The sequence below is a fragment of the Triturus cristatus genome, chromosome 2_2 (genome assembly GCF_964204655.1).
Source record: "Triturus cristatus chromosome 2_2, aTriCri1.1, whole genome shotgun sequence".
Taxonomy (NCBI): domain Eukaryota; kingdom Metazoa; phylum Chordata; class Amphibia; order Caudata; family Salamandridae; genus Triturus; species Triturus cristatus.
Genome location: NC_140582.1, coordinates 627,844,989 through 627,862,918, shown reverse-complemented (window position 1 = coordinate 627,862,918; position 17,930 = coordinate 627,844,989). Strand labels below are relative to the sequence as shown.

Genomic DNA, 17,930 nt, shown 5'->3' with positions numbered 1-17,930 from the left:
TGCTTTCCAGCTCATGTCAATGGCACCTCTGCTTGCTAAGCACAAAATCATGGTACATTAGGGTAGCGAAAGGGTCCCTACCACCACCATATGGCTCAAAAGTATGACACATTTCGAGGGTTTCAGCGGGGACTACGCACAGCGACATCCATCCACAACTCGCCTAAAGATATCCGGCAGCCCCTACGGGACTACCTCCTTACACTAGACCCTAACACTCCAGATTGATCACTGCTTTCACCTTAAATATTGTACCGACCTCTCCCTTACACACAGTGTTATATGCTCTTGTCTGCGATATGGTAATGTTCTTTCTTTTTTATGTATTCAATGTGTATGTTGATGTTGTCATACTCCTGACTGTCATGTTCATGATGGTGCGCCCAGGCACCCAGCGCTATCCTTGCTGTACCTTTGTGTGATGTGCTTTAATTGATGTTATGTTGTTGTTGACATGGCTCTTCATGTATTAAAACTCAATACATTAAAAGAAAAAATATCCCACTCCAAATTATGCAAATAGAGTACAAATTAATAAACAAGATCACATAAAAATGGTTGCAAGAGACTGGGACCTAGGCGTGAATTGAGACCAACCTCAATGGACACTTGGTCGGATACACAAATCAACTTTGGCCCTGTTGGAAGTTTTATCTTGGGACTTGGCCTTTTTTTTTAATAAAGTCAAAATCTTTCAGCCAGACGAGGCAGCAGGCTGTATCAGAGGCGCTCCTAACGAAATTGGATAGGCATATGGTGAGGTACTGCTGAGACTGTTGGTTTTGGCAGGAAAAGCTTAGCACAAGAGAAATTAAAATGTAATGCACATTCCTCTTGCTAGTTGGATACTTTTGGCACCTTTGCCCGGTCAAGATTTTTACGTTCGGACTTAGGGCCTGATTACAAGTTGGGCGAATGGGATACTCCGTCACAAACATGCCAGATAGCCTGTCTGCCGTATAACAGGTTCCATAGGATATAATGGAATGCAATACGGCAGACAAGATATGCGTCACGTTTGTGATAGAGTAACCCTGTCCGCCAAACTCTTAACTGGGTCCCTAGTCTCTTTTTCGGGCATGGAATCCTCCAGTAGGGCCAGGCTGCGGCAATATCCGACGTCAAATTCCAAGAAGCTGGATATCTTCTTGCCGAGGGTCTATTGAATCAGATTTGGTGCTGCAGAGAATACAGATTTAAAAAAATGTTGTTCATGGCCAACGAGGCCACACCTTCGTTAGATGTGCTCTGGTGGTTTGTTCTGGTCCTCCAGAGGTCCAGAAGCTCAAAGTTTTTTAAGCTCCAGACTTTTAGAAGTGGTAGGAGAAGTCCAGTTAGACACGGTCAAGGGTCTAAGGACCTCAGGAACACCATGTGGGGGTCAAGACTTCTTCCAGCAGAGGCCACCAGCAGGGTCCTTGTCAGTTCCAGAGGTGTACTTGTCAGCTGGGGACTTCTGGAAAAGGCCTCTTGTTGTTCTTGGTAGCCCTGTAGGCACACAGGAAGTCCGCCAACTAACCCTTAGATTCCACTTCTTTGTCCTGGGTACATGAGGGAGCAGAGCCAGACCGTCAGGACTCCTATCAGGTCACAGACCAAGATCCAGTCCATTTCTGTTCTTCCACTGGTCCAGAAAGTGTTCTAAATAGGGTGATTGGGGATATCACATTTATGCCTGGCATTAGGTAGTGGGTGTAGGCGACCACTTATCCCTCCTTAACCAGCAGGATAAAAATTCCCTCCAAATTCAGAGATAGCAGCAAAATTCATTTTTAATATTGCTTTAAGTGCTTCTCTATGGGCCAGCTGGTTTTGCTACAATGAAAATAGCTTTTGGGTGCGAATCACTGTAAGGACATAACTTTCAATTTTTAAATGTTTTACATTTTTTCCATGTCCGGCTTTTAAATACCATGCCTGTGGGCTGCAATGCCTACATAGAGGTGACTTAAAAGGGGGGTTTTCTCCTGTCAAATTGTTTTTTTTGACAGGTTGAGTTGCAGGTTTTAAGCTGCAGTGCCAGGCTACAGTGGTAGGCCTGGAGTCATGTTTGCCTGGTTACGCTAGTGGATGACACAATAGTGTCGTATTACACAGATGACCTTTAGGTTTTGGTGCCACCTGTCTTTTTTGTCTGTTTTGGGCACCATATACTAGTGCCTTACAGGAAAGTTAAGTATGCTAACTTTTACATGTTTTAGGGATCAAGGGGGTTAGAGCACATGCACTGGGGCCGGGTTAGCAGCGTCCCAGAAAGCGGAGTCAAAAAAACCTGCAGCATCAGTCCACACAATTGAAGGTGCAGATGCAAAAAGGGGCACCTTTTCACACAGTTTATCAAAGGTTTATCAAACATGTTCCCTCCCAAACCATTTGTTATGCCACAGTGGGACATTTACCCGGTTCTTATGTTTCTCACGTATACTCCCTTCGATCGATGCACAGCTTCTCATTGCATATTCTGACCTTAAATGCTATCTTCCTCATTGCAATCACTTCAGCTCATTATTTCAGCGAGTTCCAAGCCCTTTCAGTACAGCTGCCCTACACCACCTTTTTTCTCTGTTTGAACAGGACTCCCAACATGAGCTAATGTCCAGAGCATCCTCTCTGAACAGAGCGGATGCCCGAAACATTAGCTCCCGCTAGCATCCTGTTTTGTTTTTAATCCTGCTCTGTGTACCGATTAAATAAGGTAGGTCCTGGGTTTACTAAGAGGCTGTTCTATTTGTAATATCTGGACCCCTCATATGGCCAGAATTCTGTTCGCTTTTCTCAAGAGATTGAGACGACTGTGGAGGGGCTGTCTGGCCAATGATGAATCATGCTACGAATAAGTGGGTGAGGCCTTTCCTTCCAAAATCTTATTTTTCTTTTTGTTTCCTAGAGGCATAGTCTATATATTCCAGTAAGGTGTGGGAATATAAAAGTAGCAGTATTTTTAGTGGCTTTGAGTCTTCTTGTGAGGATGTACAGCATTATAAAACGTTTAGCTCTCTTGTGTGAGATATCATCCTTTACATCTGCCAGTCTGCGACGTGGGTGTCAATGCACACATTACTGAAGCACTATTGCCTTCTCAGCCTGGTTCGGCTGGAACGTTATTTCACCCGCTTGGTTCTGCAAGACTATTTGGTCTTAGTCTACTTCCCTTCATCTTGGGAGGTACTGCTTTGATATCTTTTCTAAAGGTGAGGAATCTGCTGTTAGAAGTATCCATCAGAAGAACAAGTTACTTACATTCAGTAACCTGTTTCTTCGGGATGCTATATTTTACTGCAGATCCTTCACTGCCCTACCACCTCCCCATTCTGTGGAGTGACATTTTTTATCATCTAAAAAGGTCACAAACGATATGTTTACACATTGATACCAACATGTGTTTTGTACTGTGCATCCAAGGGTAAAAAAGAGTTAACCACGAAACTAACATGATCTTGTAGGGGTGACGCTCATATGCCTTCCACTCCGTCACTTCTGGGTGGACCGAAGCCTTGAGCCACATGGCGCTGTTAGCAGCATGTGGAATGCACTGCTATGAAAAGTTTCCAGATCCAGTTTGGCGCCTGGGGGATATTGTAAAACTGAGGAATCTGCAGTTGGAGTATCCTCCTGAAAGAGTGTTCGGTTGTGTGGAGAGGGAGTTAAAGTGGGTGTACTTTTGTTCCATGTAGTAAACTACTTAGACACTGCAGGAGTGGAAAAGCACATTTTGAGCAGTTTAAATAAAGCTTAAAATATTAGATTTTGTAGGGCCGCCATTTATTTACCAAAGGGCATTCATCACGTTGAAAAAGGCTGCTGGGGGAGAAAGGTTCTGAGAATCTAAAAGGGTATAGAAGGTGCGAGGCCTTGTTCCTACCTTTACCATGTTGTAAATACCAACATAGTGGTTCTTGAGAACATTTAAAAGCTGATTTTGTGCATGTGACTTACCTGACAGCTAATGTGAAAATGGCTCCTTAGTTTCAGAATTAGAGTGAAATATTTATTTTTCATTTCAGAAAATGGCTGTCTGTATATAGTGATGGATTACTGTGAAGGAGGAGATCTCTTCCGAAGGATCAATACGCAGAAGGGTGTTTTGTTTTCAGAGGATCAGGTACTTATGGGAGCATTTACCAAATTCAATAATACTTCATTTCAGTGCTAAAGACATATTACTCTTACTGCCAAAATCTGGGTTGGTTTTAAGTAGCATTTGTTTTCCAGGTCCATGCAGTCGGAAACCTGAGTGGCTTGAATAAGTACTGTTTCCAAAGATCTGGATGGCTGCTTACTAGAATATGGATGTAGCCATAATTTTATATGTGCTCACAGACCCATAACGTAGTAAAGTACATAGGAGAGGCTAATCTGTTTCTACAACCACAACTTATAGCAAACAAGGTACAGTTTGTAGAAATGTTTATAGCCCTAAAAGGTAACCTAATAGCAGGCCTAAGTCTTTAATTTGTATATAGTTTGTCATAAATTATTTTAGGCATCTAACCTATTGAGTGCATACATGTAAAATAAGTTGGTCCCAGATTCCCCTGTAGAGCCATCTTATTAAGTGCCAACCATGCCCCATAGTCTGTAGTACATGGAGTAGCTTGTGTCTTGGGTTCTTTACCATCTGGAGCCCAGTGTTTACGGATATAACAGAGGATACTGGCATGAGTAGGAAAGAGCGTTTCAGGGTCGAGTCATGAGTATGCACAAAATTAGTAAGGGTCATTATTTTCCCATCCATCAACATTGTACCCACCGTTGCTACCACTGCCTCTTCCCACTGACTCATTCTCTGTGCCGTCAGTGAGCCTAAAGGTGTGGGCAGACCACAGAATGGGACATTGAACACATACAGTGCTCGCAGAGAAGTGTACCTCATTGTCATCTTCCGATAGATTAGAGCAATGCACAGTAAAAGGGAGTCTGTGTGCGGCGTCAGGAGGCCGGGACAGGTTTGTCTATGTACCAGACCCCTGTTCAGTGGGCAGTTGTATATCCTATTTCAGGCAGATTGCGGCCAGCTGGCCAGTATGAAAGCCACTGCAATTTCCGGCTATGCAATGGACCTTGAAATCACAGGCCCTCATAATCCCCTTGCTGGTCGGCAGATAACGTTTCGTTAAGCCAACCCAATGGCGGCCAGTTCTCCATGTAAGTTCAATAAGTATAGTATTCAACAGTCTGAACACCCATGCCGAAGTTACAATCACCAAATTCACAAAGTGATACAGTAGCCGTGGCAACATAACAATGTTTGCCACGGCCAGGCGACCAGCCACCAACAGAGGCAATGTGATCCAAAAACCCACCTGGGATTTAAGTGTGTTGATCGTACTTATGAGATTACCTTCCAGTAAGTTTTGCGACTCTCGGTACACCTATATCCCTAGATAGTGAAAAGTTCATGGAGCTATGGGTATTTGAGCTTCTCTGAACCGGAATGTCTGCTCAGTGTATGTGCCTGCAAAAGAATACATACATTACTCATCTACATTAATTTGACAGTTCCCCGAACCTCTATAGCAGTTAGGCATGATCTCCCTGTTCCTCTTGCAGATCCTTCAGATACATGATCATGTCGTCGGCGTATAAGGATATAGTATGTACTGTGTAATTGAGTGGAATCCCCTTACCCCGACCACTTGCTGAATCTGCTGCGCTATGGGTTTAATTGCCAGGATAAAAAAAATTAGAGAAAGGGGGCAACCTTGCAGCATACTGCGCAGTACCTGGTAGGAGCTCGAGATATAGGGCCCAGTTCTGGCTCTAGCCGTTGATGCTGTATACAGTAGTTATACCCATCGGATGTAAGCAGGGGGTATCTCGTAGCAGGCCAATGCTGCCAATATAAAATCCCAACCAATTGTTTCAAATGCTTGGCAGATGTCTGGGGACAGGTAACCGGCATAGAGATAATGTCACCAATCCGCGTCCATCACCCTAAACAACCTCTGAATGTTTAGGAAGGTATTGTGTTGTGGGACCGAACCACATTGGTCCGTATATATCAGTAGCTAGAGTAATCCGCACACCAGAATTTTGTATTCTATGTTTAACAATGATAACGGCCTGTATTAACTCCATAGATGGTTTGCCAGGTTTCAGCATGGAGGTGATAGTGCTTCTCTGGTAGTAGATGGCAGTGAACAGATATCAAGAGAGGTAGTATGTAGCTTCTCTAGGTGCGGAACCTATCGCGTGGCGTAGGCCGAATGGAATTCCACCGGCAGTTCATCAGAACCCAGTGTTTTATTTTTGCGAAGCAAGCTCCTTGCTAGCCTCTCGTGTCTCGCTTGCCGTAATGAGAACAACTAGTGCTTCCCTGTCATTCGGAGTCACTCTAGCTATTTCTGCTGGGCCCGGGAGGTGGGAAAGCTGTGTATAACGCAGTGTAGAAGTCACAGAAGGTTGTGTTGATTCCCTGCTAGGTCACTACCTGTCTCTGAGGTGCGTTTGATGGGTTGGCTCGGATTAGGCGTGCCAATAATGTGCCCCATTGTCCACCTCAGTGTGTATCTTTTGTGTGTAAGCCCTATATTCTATCACTCTGAGGCGTTCTCGGAGTTCTGTATGTGTGATCCTAGCTTCCTGTAAGCCAGAAACAGCGTCATTGATCGCAGCTTCCCTGCCTAGGGGGCGCAGACTGATCTCCAGCCGTGTTAATTCCCATTGAATCTTCTGACTAGCTCCCACTACTGCACTAATTGATGTGCCTCGCACTACGGCCTTAAACACCTCACACTCCACCAACGGTGATGGGGCTGTACCAGCATTATCAGAAATGTATGTATCAATGGCCGCAGCTTCTCTGAACACTGTGTCCTCTAATAGCGATGACTGTCGGTGCTAGGTCGGGATCGGGGCAGGCACTTGACCCAAGCGAGTGTTACTTTAAGTGGATTATGGTTGGATATGGTCTACCCTAAATATGTGGCATTGTAACTATAGCCTGAAGGTGTGGAGGTCAGGAATCTGTCAAGACCGGAATGGAGGGCATGTGGGTGTGAGTGAACGGTATTCCTTCAAACCCTCATTGTGACTATACCATAGATCTAAAATGCCCATCCGTCTACCCATTGCCTCAGTATTTACGCCTGTCGTTCCACACTCCTATCAGGCAGGGGTGAGTGTGAGCAATCCAATATTGAGCCCAACACTGCATTTAAGTCTCCCCCCAGTACCCACGGATAGGGAGCCCGATCTGCCAATACAGTCGACAGATGAGCTAAGTAGGTGTCTTGTTAGGTACTGGGTGCGTTACACACCCAAACACCAGCAGCTCACCGTCTAATGTACCCCTAAGCAATACATAGCAGCTATACATGTCAATATTAGAGTCAAGTACCACAAACGGGACCCTAGCACGCAGCTAGATCGCAGCCTGAGTAGGATGTGTGAAAAAACGTACCTTTCCATCGTTTGTGGAGTTTCTGGGCCTCGGAAGATACGAGGTGTGTTTCCTCTAAGAATGTAATCTGAGCGTGCCGTCTATACAGTTGGGCTAGTATTCTATGTCTCTTGTGTACTGACCCCCATACTCCTCACCTTCCAAGTGATATTATAATTTCTCACTACAGTTGACACCATTGGCATAACAAGACAGTTGTAAATAAACAAGTCCCCCGCACATTGCCATTGCCCCCCTGCATTACATCAGGTGACTTCTGTAAACCATAACTAAAATGTCCCCAATTCTTGTGGTAGTATTCCTATCAATGGGGTCACTCCCTACATAGTAGAGGATATGAGAGGAACTTAGATGTATCTGGTGATCAAATAAACATTTCTCCAATTCTAGATTCAACAAAGAACAGTTGTTCGACCAAACTAAAATCAACAAACAAATCAACATTACTATATGACACTTTGTGAAGTCGCATAAGGAGGAGGACCAGGCTTAGCACGTGTGTGGCCACTTTAATATGGCGGGATAGCAAAAACTTGTTTCCCCCATTGGAGCACCAGGAAATCCAAATGGACATAACTGTCAGGGAAAGATATAACAATTAGTTTTAAATTGACCATACTAGGCCGGCAACCTGACACACAAGTTCAACCAGGAATGGTGAGGTATTGAGAGCAAGGAAGGGCTAGAGAGGGAATAGAGGTTGGGTGAGTACTAAGGTGACGGGAAGAGAGAGGTAGGAAGTGGAAATGAGGAAGAGCACTCTTCTATGAAATCATGTGCATGATATAACTGGAACAAAAGCTATGTTGTAATATACCAGCCCTCTCCCTGTTGCGCAGACTTGGGAGATTAAGGCGCAGCAATCAATGACGTCGGGCCCTGCTACACAAGGTGATGAATAGGACAACTTGAGATGCAGTGTAGCACAGTGTAAGGCAAATAATAGTGAGGGGGCATGCATCACCGAGTCCAACAGTCACTTACTGCCCAAAAGAACAGGCAAGAGGCAGTGCTTGATGTGTTGTTCGGGGCTGAGATCCACACAGATTGTAATTGTTAGGCCTGGCATTTTTTGGCGTGATTACCCCTGACTTTTTGCCCCAACCTCCTCTATTGTTGGTACTGGGATGGATATAGTGTTGCCAACTTAGATGTTTTGGACACTTTGACACTGCTAAACAGTGTCAAAGTGCAAATGCTCCCTCTGTACAGTGTAATGGTAATTGGTTGTCCATAATTGGTATGTTGTATTACTAGTGAAGTCCCTAGTAAAATGCACTATGTGTGCCATGGCTAGTAATGCAAATCTTACTTGTGGGCCTGCAGCATTTATTGTGCCACCCACTCAAGTAGCATTAAAAAGGGAACTCAGGCTTGCCATTGCAGGGCCTGAGCACAGTTTGTGAAACTGCCATGTTGTTCTGTCAAGTGCACTCACTTGCCAGACCTTACCCTTCCCTTTCTGTGCACCTAAGACACCCCTATGGTAGGTCTAGGGTCCCCCCGGACAGGGTGTAGTGCATGTGAAAGGTAGGACATGTACTAAGGTGTGTGTCATGTCCTGACAGTGAAATAATCACCATTTCGTTTTCAATGTTGAAAGGCCATCTTGCCTTAGGACAGAATGGTAGGGCTGCGTAATATATTTTCCAGCCTGTCCCCCCAAAGGCTTAAGATGGAAAGGTGAAGTTTAGTATGCCTGAACTCACAATGTAATAACACATCTTTTGATGTAGGTGGTTTTTTCATTGTGTGTTCAGAAGCCACTCTTTTAAAAGTGGCTGCGTTTTTGTGCTCTGGCATTTCTGTGTGTCTCTGCCTGGCTGTGGATTGACTGTCTGGATTTGAAAGCGATAGGATCTGGGAAATGTCTTGACCCAGGGGAGGAGGTGAGACAGCAACTGGCTGACCTGCATCCGGAGTGTAGAGGGAGGAGAAGCCTTAGAGGTGAAGAGGCCTGGGTTGGTACTATAAAACAATTGGCCCATCTCCTGCTGAGTGATTGAGTATCCAGACCCCCCCCACTAATCAAAGGAAGAAGGTGTCCCTGGTAGGGAGGCACCCAGAACTGGTTTGAGCAGGGGTCAGTGCCTCCTGAAGCACAAAGACTTCAAAGCCATTGAGGGGTATAACTAAGAGAACTGAAGCCCCTGAACTTTGGAGAATGGCTTGATCAAGTGTGAACACGACTGGAGCTACTTCGTGGTCAATAGGACCTTTGCCAAGGAAGAAACAAATGAAGAGACTGATGGATAGGACTGCTCTTGCTGTGTGATCTTGGGCTGGCCTGCAGTTTGCTGTTTCAACCAAGGAAAGGATAAAGGGATTTTGCTGTGTGCTGTGTGTCCCTGCTTGAAGGACTTTGCGGTGTACTGTGTCCTGAAGTAACTGTCCCCAAGGGCCTGAGGTGAGCTTGCTCCCTGTACGGAAACACAGGAACACAAAAGTTTCCAGAGAAGACTCTCAGAGACGCTGTGTGCGTGTGCTCTGTCTAGCCTGAGACCTTCGTAAGTTGTGCCCTGTATCTTGGGCACGTGGAGTTCCAAACGAGACTCAGCGACGCAGTGTGTGTGTGCTTGGTGTAACCGGAGTCCTTCGAGAGGATCGTCCTGTTTTGCACCGGGAAGCCAAGTAAGTCTCAGCGACGCAGTGTGCATGTGCTTGGTGCAGCCTGAGACTTTCGCGTTGATTGGCCCATGATCGTGCACACCAGAAGGGCAAGTGTGTCTCAGCGTCGCTGTGTGCTGTTTGCAGCCTGGGACCCTCGCCAGAGGTGCCCTGTGATCAGGGGCACCCGAAGATCAAACGTTTCTCGAGCGACGCTGTGTGCGTGTGCTCTCTACAGTCTGAGACCTGCGCAAGTGTGCCCTTTGATCGGGGGCGCCAGAAGATCAAGAGAGTTTCAGCGACACTGCATGTGTGTGTGTCGTGTGCAGCCAGAGACCCTCGCGAGGAGTTGTCTGCTTATCGTGCACCCGGAGTCCAGTGAGTCTCATTGACTCTGAGTGCGGGTGTAGTGTGCAGCCTGGGATCTTCCCATTGCCCGGAAATTCAGAGACATTGCATCGGAGGCCCAAGTCGCTGGATGAGGAGTGTGTGTCGATTCCTGGGGTGGGGGGGGGGGACGCGAGCTCGGAGGGAAACGCTCTCGGCCTCTTTCACTGTCCTGCAGCGTGAGCCTCTGCTTCGGCTCTGATCGCAGCCAGTGTGCCAAGGGAGTGGCAGCACCGGGAACGGAGTGCGAAGCTACATTCTCTGTGTTATATCTTACCCGTGTGGCGGGGGCAACTGTGGCCGGAGACTAACCGCAAGCCAGCATGAGTGGTGGAGAGACCGCCGGAGGCACCGTAAACGGTACTGGAGTAAATTATGTATTGCATTAGTCCTGCATAACGGAGTATCTGATGATTGTATGACACATTGCCTTATTTCTGCACAACGAACTGTGTTGGTCGTATTGCCCATTGCATTAGTTTTGCATAACAAACTGCCTGATAGGTGTGTTACGCATTGCACTAGGTTTGAATAACGAACTGCCTGATAGATGTGTTACGCCTTGTCTTAGTCCTGCATCACGAACTGCCGTATTGTCGTATTACACATTTCATTAGTGTTGCATGCTGAACTGCCTGATATATGTGTTCCGCATTGCATTAGTTTAGCATAACGAACTGCCTGATAACTGTATTACATGTTGCATTGCTTTTTCCTAACAGAGTATCTGAAGGGGACCGTACGCATTGCATTACGGGGGCATAACAGTTTACAACGTTGTTGCATTACGTAATGCATTACAGTACCAGTACAAATCGCCAGATAGCCGTATTACGATCTGTATTATTTTTATGTTGTGAAATACCTGATTGCTGCATAACGAACTGCATATTACGACATTAGGATAACATACAACTGTTTAGTTTAGCTCAATAGTAATGGACCAGGAGGAGCTTTACCCAGACGGATTTTCCATTTTTCATCAAGGCAGAAGGATTCTGGGGACAGCGCAGACTTCCGGTGGCGCTACAGCGGAGCATAGCAGCAGCAGGAGGAGGAGCTGGAGGAGCGGCGGTCAGCAGCGGCTCGGAAACAGAGCCGCAGCCACAGCCGTGTGCGGGGAGCGGTACGGAGTGGAGCGGAAGGCACTGTTTGTGGACGCCGCGACTTTCAGACTTTCAGTGACGCGTACATTGAGGCCGCCGCCACCGCTGAGAGCCGCGGAAAGCCACGGGTGGATGGCCGCAGTGATCCGGTGAGAGCCGCGGGGGGGCACTGATTTTCCGAGCTGCTAGGAAAAGCGCTACAGAGAGCTGAAACCGGAGAGGACGCACAAGTCATTTTGGCCACATTAGGGCCACACCAGGTGATACGTATTCTCTGAATCTGGGAGTTACGGCCAGTTTGAGCGCGAGTTGCGCAAGGAAACCAGAGGAGGCAGGTTGCGTGTAGGTGTGAGCGCTGAGTCCAGCGCTGTGAGAACAACACTGCTGCTGATCACAGCCCGTCACCAACAGTGAGAATCCATAAACAAGAAAAAAAAAAAAACACACAGGGAGAAAGCCGCTGGGCATAGCGGAGAAGCTGTGAGACTCTAGCCGCGGGTGCTCCAGCTTCCTCCGGCCTATACATGAGGTCTGGCAAAGTAAGAAAAGCCCCTGGCGAGAAGTTAACAACAGTTAAGGGCACAGCTAAACGGAGAAGAATTGAAAAAAACAACTGCAAACAAGGCAAATAACACCTTAAAAAAAACCTTAATTTCACCAATTGCCAACCTCTTTGAAAAGTCAATAGCGAGCAAAAACGCCTTACAGGATTTACGACTCCAGTTCCTGAAAGATCCGGGCTCAGCACTGTTTTCTTCAACAGCAGACGCTGTGGGATTATTGACCCCAATGGTCCCAGCAAAAGAACTTGAAGCTAATGACCGGCCGGTGAAAGCATCCGTGAATCAAGTTGCACAATCCAGCAAAGACCACCCGGTTCCTATAGCTCAAGACCACCAACTAAACGGCGAGCACAAAAAAAATTCGCCTTTATAGAGAAACAAGCTTCACTATATCAGCATTAATACATACAGCGAGCAAGGAGGACTTAGACACCTCCTTACAACAAAACTCTCAAGTAAATCAAATAAGTGGACCGCCTAGATTAAGCATGGAAAGTGGGGATATATTACAACAAAATCATACCCATTTATTCCACTCAAGCTTTGATGAGCCTCTTCAATTACGGTCTAACACTGGCCCATCACAAGTCAGAGATCTATTGGTTGAAACAGGCCCTGACCATTGGTTGAACCAGGGAGTACCTAATGCAGAGACCACAAAGCTCAAGGAGAACAAGGCTTTACACTCACTAGATCCGAGTAAAAACAGACTCTCATCCGGATTAACGGACCTTGCCGGAAAACATGCCCCATCAGAAAACGAAACACAGCATATTAAACCGTCAATAAATGAAGCAGACATGAATTCACACAAAGGCGAAGGGTCCCTGATTTTCGTTGCTCCCCTCCTGCAAGCACTACAAACAGCGACGGCTACGTTAATTATGCAATCCGACAAGTTGGACATCCAAATTGATCTAATGAACATAATTGCCTCCTATATAGCTGGGATAAATACAAAATTAGATAATCTTAACACTCTAATCAAAAGAGCCCAAGCTAACGCCACCGATTTGCAACCATCTTGTCCTTGTGGCCCTATTCTCGACAAAATGAGTACCCTACCAATGGTCCTTGAACAGATCATTAACTTAAATAAACAAGCCATTAGCCGCGAAAGAGATACAGACGGCCCAAATATTACCAAAACTGAGCTTCTACAAATAGGCAGCAACAAGTCCTGCGTAAAAATGACTGAAGAACAGCCAGCCAAGTCCATGATCAATATAGAGAGCAACGACATCATGGAAAAATCAATGACTGAGTCTATTATTGCTGAGCCGATGAAACCAATATTAACAAAAAGACAAAAGAAAAAAGAACGGAAAGCGAGAAACAAAAAAAAAGAAGACTCTTTCACATACTAGCATGTATCCAATATTTACAAACCAACAAACACTAAAAACGACAGAGGGCTGCCAAAGGAGAAGTAGTCATGAGGCAACAGGAGAAGTCAGTGGGCACTTTATTGTAAATACATCGACAAAAAAGGAACCCATGGCCTCACGCTCATCAGAAAGTCCTACAAACTACCCATTAACGTCAATAACCGAGCTAAATGCCGCTGTAAAATTGATTAGCCTGCCGCCAATGGGCACAGAACAAAAAATTCCCGTAGAAAGGGATAACATCAATACTACTGATCAAGAGATTACTGAGCAGTCTAAGACTGTCTTAAACGGGTCAACTTTTCAAGACACGATGCCAGTCCTGGCAACTAAAAACGCGGCACGGCACATTAACTTAACCAATATAACACCAATACTAATACCCCAAACCGCTCAATCCGGAGCACACCAAGAGGGATATAAAGAGGCCCAAGAATGTGCTAGTAGTCAACCAGATAAGGCCTACCTGAGTAAAGCGGAAAAGCCGGCTTCACTAGCTAATAATTCAAAAATAGCTCACCAATGGGGAATACAAGACATTGCACAAAATTCCGGGCCAATACTTCATAACCTAACATCAGTCACTCAGCGTAATGTGGTCCAGACAAAACTGAGCTTCTGCATTGTGAACAATGAAAATACGCAGTCAAAGAACGAGGTGGTAACGAAGCCAGCGACAGACAGCATTAAGCTAGACGACGTCTGTTTTCAAATTATTTTCACCCCGGAGTACGTGACTCAAGGCAGTCATGATATCCTAAACAGGAGTAATATTTTAAAATTGATGAAGGAAATCAAGGATCTGACTGCCATCAAATCTTCCGACCTAGATCGAGTTCAATTTTTAAGTAGCACAAAAGAATAAACAAATGAACAAACTATGACAACCTGGAAAACCGCCTCGATAGTGCAATTAATACTAGGGAATTCGGATATATTCCAATCGTGGGGTATCCAATTATCGCAGCCAATCACTCCAAGATACCCACTTCCCCTAAAGACAAAGAGCTGCCAACAACTTACAAGGAGCATGGCGGCCCTTGCACCGAAAAAACCAGTTTATTCTATTTTATACAACGCCAAAGGCAGAAGTGAGGCAGATTCCATACGCGAAGTACCTGACACCGATAGAATGGGGGACTCGGTAGCGCCCTCTGATGATTGGAAATGGCTTCCCGGTACGCTGAATAATCGGAAGAATTGACCGAACGGTTCAGAAATAAATAAAGTAGTAAATAACAATATACACATAATCTCATGGAATATAGCCGGAGCAAAAAGATTGCTGGAGGACGGTCTTGCTCCGGATGAATGGGACAACACCGACATAATTGCACTGCAAGAGACCTGGCTCCAGGAAGACATTGCACTGGCCGGATTTATTCACTACACGGTACCTGCGAAGAAAGCAAAACCTTTGGCCGAGCAATTGGAGGTCTTTCAGTTTACGTGTCTACTGCCCTAAAAATTAATTCAGAACAACTTAAATCTCCAGATCCAAGCATTCAGCTTGTAAAATTATCCCGCCAAAATGCATGCGACCACAAAACGACAATTTTGATCAATTACTACATTCAACCAAATCACCAAGCAAAAAAGATAAAAAAAAATGATATGCTATGTAAGGAAATACTAAATTTACGAAGCACAGCGCCAACTTGGAACATTATATTAACAGGAGATTTCAATTCCAACCTGATTTACACTCCAGAGGAAGACGAGATACTAATGTGAAAAGAACACACACTGGAATGTCCCTCAGCAGTTAAATGGAGCAATAAAGAATCGAAAGGACAGCCTAGCCATACATCTGGTAACGGAGCTTTACCATTGTTACTCTTCAATTGTTCCCCCTATTACTCACCTTTTACATAGAATATACACCAATGAGTGATCACGGGATGCAACATCTTAAACTCAACTTCTTTGCAGAAACACTTCAACCTGCCTATTCCCTACAGGGCCAACTAGGTACACTTAACCTAAAACGTATATACTGGAATAGCTTGAATGAAGAGAATTGGTTCGCAATAATAGAGGTCACATTGAAAGAGTTGGAAAGTGCAACAATGGACAAAATTCAAGCCTGGTCCCTTTTTATAGATAAACTACAGATAAAAATGAAACCACTTAAAACAGGGGCTAAGAGAGAGAACCCAAGAAAGAAATTGCCGCTGGAGCTACAAGAACTTAGAAGGGTTTTGCGAAGAAGTCAAAAAAAATCTGCAACTAAACACTAACGACCGGAGCTACTTGGAAACTTTTCTTGCTCAAAGAAAGATATATAAAAAAAAGATTTGGGAGTATAAAAGGGAGCCGAATGACGAATTCTGGATCAATTTGTTGGCCCGCACTAAGCTCCAGGATTCAAATAAATTTTGGAAAACTATAAACCAGCTAATAAGACCGCGAAATGTATTAACATCAAACATCCAAGAAACTGAATGGGCAACTTTTTTGTCGTCAAAATTTAAAGAAAACCCAACGAAGGCACTTGGGCAGCAATTCGTTTCGGGGGATCCCTATACGAACAATAGCAAAGATCAACGCTGTATCCACCCAACGACAATGGTCCCAAGAAATTCGGTACACCCCGCAAACACAGTTGGCGCCTACTCAGTTGAGGAGATAATCACCATTATTAGAAAGGGTAAAAGTAACTGGGCACCGGGACCAAACGGTATCCCGCAAATTGCCTTTAAACAAACACCAGAATTTTGGGGTCCACCGCTAGAAAAACTTTTTGCAGATGTTCAAAACTGTAATCGCATTCCTGAAAGTTGGAAAGGCTCTATCATCACGCCCATATATAAAGGAGGAGATAGAGCTAACCCTCTAAATTATCGTCTAATAACACTCCAGGACATAGAAGCTAAATATTTCGCTTCACTCCTTCTAAAAGATCTGGTAAATTGGGCAGAAGACAAAGTTATGATCCCAATTAACCAGACTGGATTCAGAGCTGGAATCGGAACTACGTCGAACATACTGTCAATAACCATGATAGCAGAAAAATGCCAGCACGCTAAACAGGACCTTAACCTCTGCTTTATTGACCTGCAGGTGGCATTTGACAGTGTTGATCGTAAGCTACTATGGGCGAAGTTAAGGGAATGGGCCATACCGGAGGGGATACTTAGGGGCCTACTCTTGTTTTACTCTAAGACCTGGACACAAATCAAGCTAGGGGATGGGTCACATCTATCAAGAAAAGTCTATACATCGATCGGATTAAAACAGGGTTGCGTCCTAGCACCACAACTATTTAACTTATTCATTTCTGACCACACAGGCAAATTAAACAACTGTAATGCTCATGCACCGAAACTTGGCAACCTCCAAATTACTCATATGGCTTATGCCGATGACATTGTGCTTCTGAGCCTAACCAAAGTGGGCCTGTCTAGACTACTAGCAGTAACATCGGAATTCTTAGAGGCAAACAACCTAGCTCTCAATCTGTCCAAGACAAAAATAATGTTAATAACCAACCGCCGATCTGCGCATCTTAATATCATGCTTGAAGGAAAACTCCTGGAAAGAGTATCAAATTATAAATATTTAGGATATTACATTGACGACAAACTGAACTTAAACGCTCCCAAAAAATACATGACGCAAAGAGCAGGAGCTTTAATATTCGCTTTAAGTATATTTTCAAAAAAGCTGGAAGGTCCTTCGTTTATACCCCTATTGACAGTGATGGCCACCAAAGTTCTTCCTACCCTAGCGTATGCTAGTGTAGCAATGCACGGCAAGGACGCTGTTATTTTAAACAACCTCATCACAAAAATCTATAAGAAGGTCTTAAAACTACCAAGCTCAGCTTCACCTGCTCAGGTGCGCCTAGAATTTGGCGTAATGAATGAGTTACTGGGACGACTTTACACAAGCATCAGAGTGTGGTACCGAATTAAAATGAACTCCACAAATAACACTATGAACCGATTTTTGTGGCAGGAATTAGAAAGCCAACAAAACTCAGCCGCTAATAAATATCTGACTTGTGCACTGGAGCAAACATGCACCGCCAAACTTTGGGACAAAAACCTGCCATATATTTCCTTTAAACAGGCACTAAATAAGGGGGCCAAATTTCACTCATTAATTACAGACAAAGCCATCTTTTCAGACCCCTCCCATTCTTGGTCCGTGATTAACAGTTATAAAAAAACTCACCCCGGCTGCCTATTTAGAAACAACATATTCGGTTTATATTAAAAAGAGGCTGATGGCCCTGAGATTCGGTAAATTACCAACTCTGGCAGACGAACCGGTCTTGAACGACCAGACTCAGATGTCTGTTGACTATGTGGCACTACAAAAGAAAATGTAATCCACATCGTATGCCACTGTAAGACTCTGAACCAGGAGCGTATGTACTTTTTAAAGCACATTTTTAGGGCCAAGAGACTACGCACCTGTAGGTCTGCCATTATTGGTGCTCTGGACTCAACATCCCCCATAATTAACTGTA

General features: G+C 44.8%; 1 protein-coding gene across 2 annotated transcripts in view; it reads left to right on the top strand.

Annotated features, from left to right (window-relative positions):
• The window catches only part of NEK1 (NIMA related kinase 1), a 1,277,786-nt gene that overhangs the window by 119,379 nt on the left and 1,140,477 nt on the right, over positions 1-17,930 (top strand). For both annotated transcript variants that reach the window (XM_085641815.1, XM_085641814.1), the window contains exon 3: positions 4,005-4,102. In XM_085641815.1, the coding sequence (XP_085497941.1) occupies positions 4,005-4,102 (98 nt within the window). The remainder of the gene's footprint in view (positions 1-4,004; positions 4,103-17,930) is intronic.